Source organism: Budorcas taxicolor, chromosome 9 (assembly GCF_023091745.1).
Source record: "Budorcas taxicolor isolate Tak-1 chromosome 9, Takin1.1, whole genome shotgun sequence".
Taxonomy (NCBI): domain Eukaryota; kingdom Metazoa; phylum Chordata; class Mammalia; order Artiodactyla; family Bovidae; genus Budorcas; species Budorcas taxicolor.
This window is the reverse complement of record NC_068918.1, coordinates 15,403,863-15,417,335: the sequence shown is the minus strand read 5'-3', so window position 1 is coordinate 15,417,335 and position 13,473 is coordinate 15,403,863. Positions and strand designations below refer to the sequence as shown.

General features: G+C 44.0%; 1 protein-coding gene across 1 annotated transcript in view; it reads right to left on the bottom strand.

Moving 5' to 3' along the window:
- SOGA3 (SOGA family member 3) overlaps positions 1-10,812 on the bottom strand; it is a 43,937-nt gene extending 33,125 nt beyond the window's left edge. Inside the window, exons 1-3 of the mRNA XM_052645567.1 lie at positions 9,709-10,812; positions 8,999-9,223; positions 7,063-7,221 (exon numbers count right to left, since the gene is read on the bottom strand). Coding sequence (XP_052501527.1) covers positions 7,063-7,221; positions 8,999-9,223; positions 9,709-10,812 — 1,488 coding nt within the window. The remainder of the gene's footprint in view (positions 1-7,062; positions 7,222-8,998; positions 9,224-9,708) is intronic.
- Positions 10,813-13,473: the final 2,661 nt, after the last annotated feature.

Genomic DNA, 13,473 nt, shown 5'->3' with positions numbered 1-13,473 from the left:
ACTGTTCATTTCAATGAGCAGCCCTGAGCTTTAGCAACAACAGTGTCGCTCAATTGACTGAGAACCATTCAAATCCCTTTTTAAGGTAGGTTAGATACAGAAGTCAGGGAAGCAAGCTACTCTTCACTAACTATGTAGGTAACATGCTTCCATGAATGCACTGAAACACAGGTCAGCTGCTCAGGCCACTCAAAGTTCAGTCTAGAGCCCCAGTGAAAGTCACTCAGTCGTGTCTGACTTCGCAACCCCATGGACTGTATAGTCCATGGAATTCTCCAGGCCAGAATATTGGAGTGCATAGCCTTTTCCTTCTCCAGGGGATCCTTCCAACCCAGGGATTGAACCCAGGTCTCCCACATTGCAGGCAGATTCTTTACCAGCTAAGCCACAAGGGAAGCCCAAGAATACTGGAGTGGGTAGCCTGTCCCTTCTTCAGCAGATCTTCCCCACCCAGGAATCGAACCAGGGTCTCCTTCATTGCAGGTGGATTCCTTACCAACAGAGCTATGAGGGAGGCCCCTAGAGTCTCTGTTAATCTGGCAGAGTCCAGAGAAGAGACTTAGTTCCCACGGATATGGTTTATCAGCAAACAGAACATACATTTATTGAAATGTTCAATAAATGTTTCAACATACATTTATTGAACAATTCCTACGAAGCCTTGGGAACTGCATGTGTACTCAAGGGGCAGAGGCTTCGTCCATTATTTAAGAATTCATCATCTGTTCAGTGCCTTACTGTTTCAAAAAAAAAAAGTTCGAAATTCCAGCCAAGAAAGGAACTGTAATCTGATCCATTATATAGGGTGTGTACTGCTGACATGGAGAAAAACATAAATTTGAAATTTATAATAAAAAATCAGTATGTTTCACCAATAGGCATGTTCTGATCTGTGAACCACTTTGCTTTTACTGAGAGCTTGGCATGTGGGTAAAAGAAAAGGGCCATTTACCCAAATGAGCCTTGGGAATCACTTCAAAGTGCAGACAACTGCAAATGTGATTTCATTTTTTAAAAAAATCCAACAAAGCTTACAATTCATAAATTAGTACATCTTTACAAATCCAATGATTGGTAACCTTGAAGACAAGCTTTCCTATGCTTAGATGCCACATTATGCTTTGCTTTCACTTTAGTTTCTTTTATTCCTGCCTCTGTTACTCAACAAACTAAGGCCTCTGAGAAGATGAGACTACAGTCATGTATTTAATTGATGCATTTCAAAATATTGATGGCAATTTCACCATAAAGGTCAATGACTACTATTCCATTTTTCAGATCATAAGTTAACTACCAGGACCAGGGGGAAATAACTTGGATGCCAAGGAAATTCCCCACTTAAACGTCTTTAGGGCTGTTTCTTTGCTGATTTATCACTCAGAATTTCTTGTTGCACCTCATAACTTAAACATGCCCAATCAAAACCAAACGTGGTTACCATCAGTTCTTTATCTTATATAAGAAAATAAGTAGGTAACTGTAAACATGCAGGAAAAGCATTTGTTTATTAAAGTGTTCTGTCTGTACAGAGAGTCTGAGTAAACAGCTATAACCTCTATGTACCCTATAAAAATTTTTAAAAGACGCTACTGTTGAAATTTATAGTTCTAATTATTGTTGTGTTCTAAAGTGAAAGTTCATGGCAACAGATAGGATATATTAACCAAGTGCACAGAAAATAAAAGTGCCAAGATAGATGGTGCTATTGCTGTAGGCCAGTTAAGAGCTCCCCAGAGCAACAGCCAGAAAAAGTTAAGAAAATTAATTTATTTTAAGATTTTGGTGTTGGGATTGGGAATGAGACAATTCAAAGAGTACAGATTCTGAAATTAAAAAGATCTAATAAACATTCTCATCATTATCATCTTATTTACTCTTTTTCTCCTTTTTTATGTTCAAAGACAAAAGGTCTTTAAAGAACTTCTCTTGGTTCATTCATTTCTCAAACATCTATCACCAATGCTTCTCCAAATGCCAGACTTTAGAGGTGACGTGAGAAGACCCCTTCATTCTGAAGAGCACAGGGCTTTCAAAGTTTTGAAAATCAAGGTTGTTTCTACAGAAGTAAGACTTCATGAAGGTCAATGACCTTCACGTAACTGAAGTAGAGACTCACCCCTCACAGAGCCTTCTCCATACTGTAAATAGCCTCCTCTATATTCTTTTTTTTTTTCCTTTCCTGCCACAATGCTTGGCATGTGGGATCTTACTTCCCTGACCAGGGATGGAACCAGCACCCCTTGCATCAGAAACACAGAGTCTCAACCACTAGACCACCAGGGAAGTCCCTGACCCCTCTGTATTCTCCTTTCATGCTATAGGTGCAGTAACCCAACCCAGAATTCCAAAGGTTGATTGTTGGTTCCATAAAATAACTTTTTAAAAAACCTCTATCTCACTGATTGTGATGCTGAAAGACAGAAAAAGTTTTAGTAAGTTACATAAAGGTAACGGCATTTTTCTACTGCAAGAAAGCATATTGCCAGTCGCTATCAATGTTTTATAATTGCGATGAGAATGCAATTAAGATTTCAAGCCAGCATCCTGAGAGGTCCCTCTTGTTTGCAGTTGGCAGAACATCAGCTGTTTCAATACAGGCAACGAGTAGCAGTAGAATCAGCTAATTACCTCCATCCTGCCTCTACTCAACTCTTCTTAACCCCTGGTGCCTACTCTGTGTTCTCAGAGGGAGAAGATAAGCAGATGGATGTGAGCAGGTGCATGGGACCTTGTACAGCCACCAACCCCGAGAGGAATTGGTCAACACCCTCAAAGCCAGTTAAACTCTCAGTAAATGGTTTGCAAACTCTGGCAGATGGCCTATTGGTCCCTGCTGTGCTGTTCAACATCTATATGACTCCATACAAGTAACCAAACTCTGTGAGTTGGAAGACTGCTTCTCTCTAGTATATTCTGTTTGACATTTTATGATTTTGCTCCATAACTAGTACATTTTCTTCATAATGGAAAGCCTGGCCTGGTTCTATTTACTCCACTGGTAGGACACCACAAAGGGATAACAATTGTGTGATTAACACTCACCAAGGACTTGAAAAATGTTTCTGTTTTACACCCATAAAAGCAGATAATTAACTGAAGTTGTTGCAATCAGATGGGGGACAAGTCAGCTCCAAAATCATGACCTCTACCGCACAAAGTGAGCCAGTTATGACTGCACCTCAGTTTTTATATTTATCTTTTGAGACGCGAACAAAATCATCATTACAAAATCTTATTTTAATGAAACATTTCTGATTTTTAAACATATTTTAAAACTACTTTTTCTATTTTAGATACTTTAGAACATTATGAAGGTCAACCTCAGCTAACCTTCATATGACTACAGAACTTTCCTGCCAGAATATTTTTCATTTCCTCATTAGAACAATATTTAGAATCCTTCAGATATTTTTCTGCTTTCTCTCCCTTCCTCTTTATTTCCATTTCTTTTCCCTACCACCACTCAAATTCCTAAACTGAATGCTATTTTAGAGCCCATTTTAAAAATAAAAGGTTACTTTAAAAGCTGATGTCCTGATGAAAGTGAAAGTGTTACTTGCTTGGTTGTGCCCAACTTTTTGCGACCTCATGGACTATAGCCCACCAGGCTCCTCTGTCCATGGGATTCTCCAGGCAAGAATACTGATGTGGGTTGCCATTCTCTTCTCCAGGAGATGTTCCCAACCCAGGGATCGAACTCAGGTTGGGTTTGGCTTTTATTCCTCCCAGGTGCATGAGAATTTCCTTTTTGGCATGAACATACACCCACACTGCCTAATGCAGCAAGAGTATTTTCCCAACTCAGAGTTAGAATCCTGAAGGAAGAAATGGTTATAAGAAAAAAGTATGGGAAACAGAATCAATGAAACGCATTTTTACAATGAGGATATCCCCAGGTTTCTGTCTTTTGTTGTTGTTGTTGTTGGCAGTAAGATTATTTTGACTTTTAAGACAGAAGAGGTCCCATCTCTCTGGCTAATGGCCAGTTTACAGGAATCTTCCCCTTTCCCAGACACAGGATGAAAATCAGAACGCTCTTATGCCATTCTTAAGCCCAACTTTTCAGATAGTCACTTGAAAAACATTCATATAATACCAAATCACAAGGCATTTCTTTTGCATCCCTTGTAATTAGTGAAGTTTGTTTTGACTTGAAAATTTTTAATTGCCTAGATAAAGAATACAGAAGAATGCAAGTGAGGTCTGAATAAGGAATGAAGCCTTATATATGTAACAATGAGCTTTCTTTTTGCTTGTCACTAAGAAGATATTAAATAGCTACTCTTATGGGCTGGACTGTACCCCTTGCCCCAATTTACATGTTGAAATCCTAGCCCAAGCAAGTATCTCAGAAATTGACCTTATTTGGAGAGGGTCTTTACTGAGACAATCAAGTCTTAAAAAAGTCATTGCAATAGGTCCTAATCTATTCTGACTGGTGTCTAATAACAAGGGGAAATTTGATCACAGACAAAGTGAATGCCATGTCTACGTGAAGATCCAATTTATGAGCCAAGGAGAGAGGCCTGGAATAGACCCTTCTTTCACAGCCCTCAGAAGAAACCAGCCCTGCTAACACCTTGATTTTTGGACCTATTTATTTAGAAAATAAATGTCTATATTTAAGCCACTCTGCAGTATTCTGTTAGGACAGACCCAGCTACTTCCTTAATTTAAAAAGTAAGAAAATCAAGCTTTCCATTTTCCTGGCAATCAAACTTTCCATTTTTCACAAACTTCAACTGTATATTATTATCGAAGAAACATCTTTATACCTATGTTAATATTTGATCTCTCAAATTTAGAAAAAAATATTAAATGGCAATGTCCCAGATTTCACAATAAAAGGCATGATCACTGCAGAAGGTGCTGAGACTCACTGAAATCACTGAAAATAACATTTTACAACTGAATGCACTGAGGCAAATAGAAGTTGGACAACTTTTAAGTCACCCAATTAGTTATTAGTGAAGACAGCCCTGTGGCTCCCAGTTTCTCTACTGTAGCACAAAGCCACCCTCAGGTATTAGCTAAAACTCACGTATCAATACAATGATTTTGCTCTAATTTGTCATGTTAAAAGTATTTACATGAGAACGTAAAATAAGTAGAAACTTTGACCATAAAATAGTTTATCCCACTGAAACAGTTTTCTACAAATTCCTGCCACATATTCTTGACTACTGATATTTTCATTGTTACATTGTAGTTGCATTTATTTCCCCCAGGGAACAATAGCTTTATTAATATAATAATCACCATCATCATGAACCAGTTACAATACATGCATTGCTTTAGAAAGCAAAATAAGGACAACCTGGGTTTTGCTGGAGAAGCTGCCCTTGAGGTTAGACATGTACAGTTAAATCTGGAGCCAAGTTGAGGTCACTGCTAAGGAAACTGGGAGTTGGTGATCTGTGTGGAAAATGGTTGCCTCATGGAAGCTATTCACTCACCAATAAAACTCACTTTGAATGATATCAGAGCAGGAAAAATTAAAGGGTCTTAATCCTGAAACAAGGCTTTTCTTAAAGTCTTGGTTTTATCTGGAAAGGAGGTTCTATGTTATTTAATCGTTGCCATCCATCCTCTGTGTCTAAAAGAAATTCTAGTAAAAGCTCAATGAGAAGTTTTATTGGGAAGATACTACACACCATGTACATTCCAAAGGAATTTCACTGTAAACATCTAGGGAATGAGCTGCACATTGTTAAAAGAATGTCAATTTTTCCTTCACTCTGGGTCCCTCAGGGCCTCCCTGGTGGCTCAGATGGTAAAGAATCTGCCTGCAATGAGGGAGACCCAGGTTCGATCCCTGGGTCAGGAAGATCGCCTGGAGAAGGGAATGACCACCCACTTCAGCATTTCCACTCAGAGAATTCCACAGACAGAGGAGCCCAACGGGTCACCATCCACGGGGTCACAAAGACCCAGACTCAACTGAGCGAATAACACACTTACCTGGGTGTAGTTACATTTTTATAGCACTTCGAGATAAGCACAGCAATGGAAAGTGCAATATCTCAATTAGTCTATGGAAAGATCAGGATTTTCATTTACATGTTCAGAGAACCACATATGTATTTGCTAATTTTCAATAATGCTTTTCACAAGTTGCACCATACGTTTTCAGGAAGCTTTCAAGGAAGAATACTATTTTATTTCAAATTGTTACTTACCACAAAGGTAATTATTTCTTGATACATCTTTTCTGTTTCTTTTACTCTCTAGTTATTTTCTTATTACTGATTGTGTTCTTTGAGAAGATTCAGGGGAAACTCGCTAGGAATCTTCTAGCAGCTAATGTGGAAGAGAACTCTGATTCTTCTACTTAAACGAGAAGGACTAAGATGAATGTATTAAACTTACTAGTAAATAAATTTCAACTCGAAAGAAAATCTTAAACAGAGTTATGCTATGACAAAATTAGGAAATGAAAACCCACTCCAGTATTCCTGCCTGGAAAATCCCATGGACAGAGTTGCCTAGCAGGCTACAGTCCATGGGGTTACAAGGGTTGGACACGACTTAGCAACTAAACCACCAGAGAAGATCTTAAGGGCTAGGTGCTGGTGGTCCTCTAAGTATTAGGCCATTTGGGGGCTGCGTTATAAGGAGGAGTCAGGCAATAATTAGATCAGATTGAATGGCCTTGATGGTCTTTTTCATCCTAAAAGTCTGTGGTTCTACGAACTCTGTAGAAATCTCACAGGATTAGCCCTTCCCCCTCAACTAACTGAAGGCTCAACCCTTCATACTTGTGATACCCTTTGTGTTTGGCATAGCTGTGTAATTTATTTCACTAACATCCATTTAGATGACACACACAAAGAAAGCATCAGTCACGGTTCATATATGTCAAGTGAGAAGCAGGGCAGAGGTCAGAATTATTTCTTTGCTACTTATTTATTAGTATGAAAGCTTGTATCTGTTACTATATTGGGTGAGAACCACAAACTGTCCTACAATCATAAAAATGGAATTAACAGTCATATTGGTCTTTGGCTCTCTCTATGGAGAGCTAAATATACACAACATGACATGAGATAATCAGTTACTAACCTCCTTCATTTTTTCCAGTTCATTCTGTAATGCTTGCTTTGCTATCTCAACTTCTATAAGCTGTTGCCTCAGTTTCTCATTTTCATCCTCTGTCGTTGTTCGCTTTTCTTCCACATTTTCCAGTTCATGGTGAAGTCTCACAGATACATCCTTTGCAACCTAAATTAAAGTGTTTTTACCAGTAAAATATAATTAAACACAATTCAATAAATGGACTAGTTACATTAAAAGTATTAGAGCCAATATGTATATAGTATCCACCATATGCCAGGCATCCTTCCAGATGCTTTGTATATGAACCATTCACACCTATAAACCATTTAACCACACAACAATCCCATAGAATAGGTTTGAGTATTATTCCTATTTTATAGATGAGGAAAACTGAGGCTTATTGAGGTAAAGTAATATGCTCGAGGTAACAGAGCTCACAAGCAGCCAGGTAGTCTGGTTCTACACTCTGTTCCCTTAATGTCTGCATGATATCATGGTTATAAATGTTCAATCGTGTTTTACTATCTGTAGAGAAATTTCACAAATCTCCTCTCGTTCCAGGTGCCCCCATTATCACTTATTTTAAAACACTTGAAAATAAAATTTTTCCAAGTAGAGTCTGGGGCTTGAATTTTGACCCTATCATTCTAGGTGTTTAGTTTTATGAAACATTTTAATCTTTGAGATTAAGTTTAAAAAAAAATAGTGTGTGCATTTTTGCCTCCTGTTTAAAGATTACCTCAGAAATTTTAGGGTTTGGAACAAAAGTGAAGTAGTTTGGTTCAGTGACTTAGGACACAGACAGTGAACCTGGACTAGATTAGGGAGCCAGGCTTACCACTTATTAGCCAAGTTCCAGGGCTAGGGGCTGGGCGCTTAACTTCTGTAAAGGGGTCATCTCGTCACCTATGAAATGACGTTATTAATAATCTCTACCTTACAGTTTTGTTTTTTTTTCCCTTGAGAACTAAGTGAAATAATAATATACGGAAAAAGGCTTGCCATACTGCCTGGTGCACGACCGACATTCCACAAATGTCAGAAAAAGGAAAAAGAAATAATACAACTTGCATAAAATGTTTTCCCATAGCTTAAAAAAAAGATAATTACATTCAGTTTTGATATCTTGATGAAACTAATACAACTGAAATAGCATTTCATTTGTTGTCCAAGACAGTCAAGATAACATCTGATTTGCATTGTCCATGAATCTGCCTACAGCCAAACCCAATGAACAGACAGCACCTGCGCCACACTCTCGTTTCCAAGCTGAAATTTCTCCACTGGCAGAGATTCTGAAGGAGCTACTTCACTAAGAACAAGGTTCTTTCATTTAGCTCACTCTCCCATTACTTTTGCTAAAGGAACCACACTCGAGACAGTGTTGCTTTCTGGGAGTGGCTGAAATGGTTAAGTACAGAAAGGAAGGGCTGGAAGAAGGCGGGGATGCGGGGGAGGGCTGGCGGCTTTCAGAGAGAAATCTCCACTCTAGTATCTTCCCGGGAGCTGTCCCTATTCTGGGCTTCAACTCCCCCGGAGGAGTCTTCACCGCGCTGCTCCCGGTGCCTGAATCCATCCACTCGGCCTGCACTCGGAGGAGGCTCTCTGGAAGCCAGATCCAGGCCCGAGCCGGCACTCTGCCACACCCATGTTCCGCTGGGGAGGGAGGCGCCCTCCTCCCACCTCGGTAAGAATCACGGTTCCTTCCCAGGAGAGTACCCCGAGCTCGCCCTCCGCAAGACCTTTCGTACACACAGGACTCTCACATCCACCTGTCTGTTCGTCCTCCTCCCCTTCTCGGACCTTGAATTGCTGTCATAGGCGCTGCGAAAACTCCCGCTTCCCTAAAGCTCTTGGCCTCTCCGCACTGAAGGCCTTTCGACGCAAAGAGCCCTGGATCCGCGTCCCCACCCCCGCCCCGTCCCCCGCGCCCGCCGCAGACCTTGAGGTCTTGCTCCAGGCTGCGCAGCAGCTCGCCGTCGATCTCGCCCGTCTGCGCGTAGCGGAGCCGCTTGCGCTCTGCTTTGCGGAGGCGGTACTGCAGGATCCGGCAGTTTTTGTTGGCTCTCTCCAACTCGTGGCGCATTTCCTGCAGTTGACAGGCGTCCTCCTCGAAGAAAGTGTCCCTCATTTCGTCCATCTCGGTCCTCAGCTCATCGATCTCGTTCTGAGGCGGGGACAGGCCGCGGATCAAAACTGGCCTCGCCCCACCACCCCATCCCACCCCTCGGACACACAGCACGTACACCCCATTCCAACTCCAAATCCTCAGCTTTAGCGGCCCCTCTCCATGGGACAGGGATGACACGGAGCTGAACGAACGACAAGAAACCAAGGAAACGGGCCCTTGGCCTTCCCTCGCTCTCCTAACTCGAGTACTCTCCATGAAAAAGTGAAACAGACCATAATAACGAGAGAAACGAAGGCCCAGATTTGGAGCCAAATAAAAACCTAACGCTACTGATCTCGAGCCCTCTGAGATCCGGAAAGGGCCTAGGAACCCCCTCCTCTCGTTGCCTGTCCCCCTTCCCTTCTTCTTTAAGTGAGAGAGGGTTAGCCGCCTCTCACTTTGCCAGGACACGCCCTAATCCTCCGAGGCCCACGCCTCCCCTCCCCCAACCGGTCCTCCCCCCGCCTCCCGCCCCAACTCACCTTGAGAGTCTCGTTCTCCTCCCTCAGCTTCTCCATCTCCTCCTGCATTTCTTCCTGCTCCTGGAGCTGCTGCGGGTGCGGCTGCGACGAAGGGGGCGCAGCCGCCTGCATGCCCCCGCCGCTCGCGCTACCCTCTGCGCTCTGTTGGGGGCCCTCTGCCGCCGCCGCCATTGGGGAGGCGGGAGGGACCGCCAGGGGCTCACAAACAGCAGGGGCGCCGGCGACCGGAGAGCTGCGGTGGCTGCTGCTGCCGCCGCCGCCGTTCTTAGCGTGCATCTGAGCCGCGGCCGCCGCCGCTGCCCGCTCTTTCTTCAGATGGAATTGGATGAGCTCAGACTGCAGACATCCTTCCTTCCAGTAGCTCCCTCCAGCACCGCCGCCACCCGCCACCACGCCAAGCCCAGAATTTCTGCTGCCGGGGCCTGGGGTTTTGCCCGCAGAGGAGGAGGAGGATAGCGAAGGGGAGGCCCCCTCCCCGCCGCTGCCGCCCCTCTGCTGAGCGCGGACGCTTTTCCCTCGCCAGCCCCTGGGCGGCGGCGGTGGCAGTGGAGCGCCCCCCTCCCTTTCCCCGGAGCCACTGACGGCTCCTCCTCCTTCCCCACCCCCTCCTCCTCCTTCCCCTAGCGGAGGGGGTTCCCCGAGTTTAGAGGACGCGGGCTCTAGCTCCCGGAGCGGCTCCTCGGACAGGCCAGGCCTCCTGACACCCACCGGGGCCACCGTCGCCACGAAGGCTGCTTCAGCACCAGCTACAGGCTGGACAGCTCCCGAGGCCGCCCCCTTGGGCCCCGGGGGCGCGGCCTTCTCCGCTCCGCCTCCGCTTCCCCGGGCGCTGGCCGGAGGCGCTGAGCGGCTCCCGGTCTTGTTTCCCTGCTGCTGCTGCAGCTGCTGCTGTCGACTAGAATTGAGTTTAGTGCCAGCCCCTGCTGGGGCCCGGGTGGTCGAGGTTGCCTGTCGGACAGAATTGTCCCTCAGTCTAGCGGGTGACTGAGCACGCTGCTGCTTTCTGCTGCTGCCCTCCGGATGCAAGCGAGCCTCAGTGGCACCGGTAGCGGCAGGAGCCGCGGCTGTGACAGGGGCAGCGCCCCCCGTCGGTGGCTGACTCATGGCGGTCTAGGAAGAATCTAAGGGGCGTGATTTACAATAGTCCATCACCAGATCATTCGCTTCCCTCTTCACTGCCACCAACCTTCCTTTCTAATCTGAGACGGAAACAAAAGAAGGAAAGCACACAGCATATCTGCGTTGTTACAGAGCAAAGGCTGATTCCCCTCAACAGGGGAAGCCCTAGAAAATGAGATTTGAAAGGCGCTTTATAGAAGCCTTGACTTTACAAATAGGATGCAGAATTGTCAATTCTCATTTCGCCCGGGGAGGCGCTATCACCACCCCACTCTACCGCGGTAAAACGAAGATCTGAAAGCTGCTGAACCTAACATTCTCACGGTAGCAGGTTATGGCAAGCATGGAGTCAAAAGGAATTGATGGAAGGATGTTTTTTGTTTCTTCTTCTTCTTCTTCTTCTTTTTAAGAAGATAAGGTCAAGAAGAAGCTTCAGAAGGGAAAGATGTCCATATGCTAGAATTGTCAATACCCTGATTTCTCAACTTTGGTTTCTTCACTATCATATCTGCATTTCAAATCCTGGTTTTGTGGAGAAAGTTTTAATTAATATTCTCAAATGTCAATTCGATGAAAAAGGTTTTCCCAGAGAAAATTTGTTATGGGTAAATACTCTTCTCAAACTGATCTAACCCTTATTGTTGCTTTTAATTAGAGAAATGCGCCCATTTTCCTTCCTTTAGACTAGAACTGAAAGAAAATAGAAATAATGAATGGCTTCAAATCAAATTCAGTTTCAAGAAAATACGTCATTAAAATCATCTGTATGTTTTCATCATTAGCAGCCATAAAGGAATTTTTTTTCTTTTATTCATGTTTAGCTTTGAGAAATAAATTTAAAATACTTTTTGAATAATTTATTGTGAATGTGCAAAATTTCTTAAATTACAAGTGGTAACTTTTCTACACCTATCCAAATTTCATTGTTTTGTGAATCGTTTTAGTTTTAAAGGTAATTGCTAGATAGAAAGCATTTTCATTATTAAGCATCTTCTCAGATGGCACCTAACAGGCAAAGTTATACTTTTAAAGTGCCCAGTCCTTTCCATGAAGTCAAATTAAGACAGAATGACCCTACACCCAAGAAGCCTGGTGCATCCTCACTGTGGTACAATTAACTCCTACAGTGGTGTTTTGTTTTGTTTTTTTCAAGATAAATCCATTACTGGCTTTTAAAATCTGGAAAACAGCAACTCAAAACCCATTGCCTCCTGGTTCTTCTCCCTACTGATTCAGCTTGCTCAGCTATTCAATTAGGTGCTTTTTCCTTAGAAATATAATTTCTCTCTAAAGCACTGAAAAGGGCATGACTAGGCAGAAAGTTCTGGTTTTTTTTTTTTTTAAAAAAGCTCCTATTATGAGAGAAGATATTTGTTAGTTACTGTACTAACATTATTCCTGATATTGTCTAAGTACCATAACTTAGTCAATGTGTAGTAATACCTCAATTTATAAAGAAATATTACTGGGAAAGCTCCTCCATTTCCCATTCTCTTTTAGGAATCTCCTTCCAACTCGGTTTGGAAAATAACACTGAACAAAGAAGATGGTGGGAGGGTGAAGGAACAGTCGTCCATCAACTTATTTTCTACACCTTCTCCCAGAGCAACGTGCTCCCAGAATATCTGAACACCTGGTCTAGCTATTTGGCAGGTCACACTAAGGCGGATCACCCAGATAAGTTATACTGCCAACCAACCTTATTTTTATTTTGAATTAGGCATAACCACTCCGAAGCTGAAAGCCACCAGAGAAGGCTTAATTCACCCCCATATAGTTCTAACCCAGGTTAGGAAGTTCGAGTTCCAGGAACTCGACTCCCACAATCAAAGGTACCTGGCTGCTGTCACGTGGTTCTCACAAAGTGACAAGATGCTGTCTCTCTTGGAGGCTTCCCTTACGAAAATCGCCAAGCAAGCACCCCAGCAACGGCCTAGACCAGCAATTTTACTCTCAAGCTTTATCTGCCCACTGACCCATCCAACCCCATATCTCATCCCCATCCCTTTAGAAAATCCAGAACTGCTCACTTCTTAGCAGAGGCGATGCTTTTTGAAGTCAATCGACAGCTCTTTCCTTCTGATCTTCTGGGGACTTCAGGATTTATTACTGTGTCTTCAGGAGACGAGGAAAGTTTCACTTCGCAGTGTTGTATATGCGACCGACTGGCTGAGCACTTTCACTCTGGGCCGGTTCGCACCAGTTCCACACCCACTCGCTTTCTCCAACAATGGCGTGAACGCGGAGACTCAGCGGCCGGGAGAGCGAATGACTCCTCCGGCGTCAGCGGCCGTGCTGGAGCTGCGGCTCGGAGCCGGCGAACCCGCGAGGTACCACGCCGTGCCAGACGCTCCCCGGGAAGTGCACTGATATTCATGAGCTGACCTCACCGGCCTGGGCAGGGGAGGAGGCGGGATTGCAAGGGAGGACAGGGCAGAAGTAACCAAAGAGAGGCTATTTTCAAAAGGGAAGAGAAGCCGGAGGGGCGGGTGGCAGGCAGACAAAAAAGGGCCGGAACCACGCCCGAGATGGAAGACCCGGAGCGGCGCTCAGAGGTCCCGCTGCACTCGCATATCCCTTCCTTGGCAGAAGCTTCCAAAGCCACTCGGAATCGGATGCGCTGGTTTTCCGCAGAGCTTTGTTCTG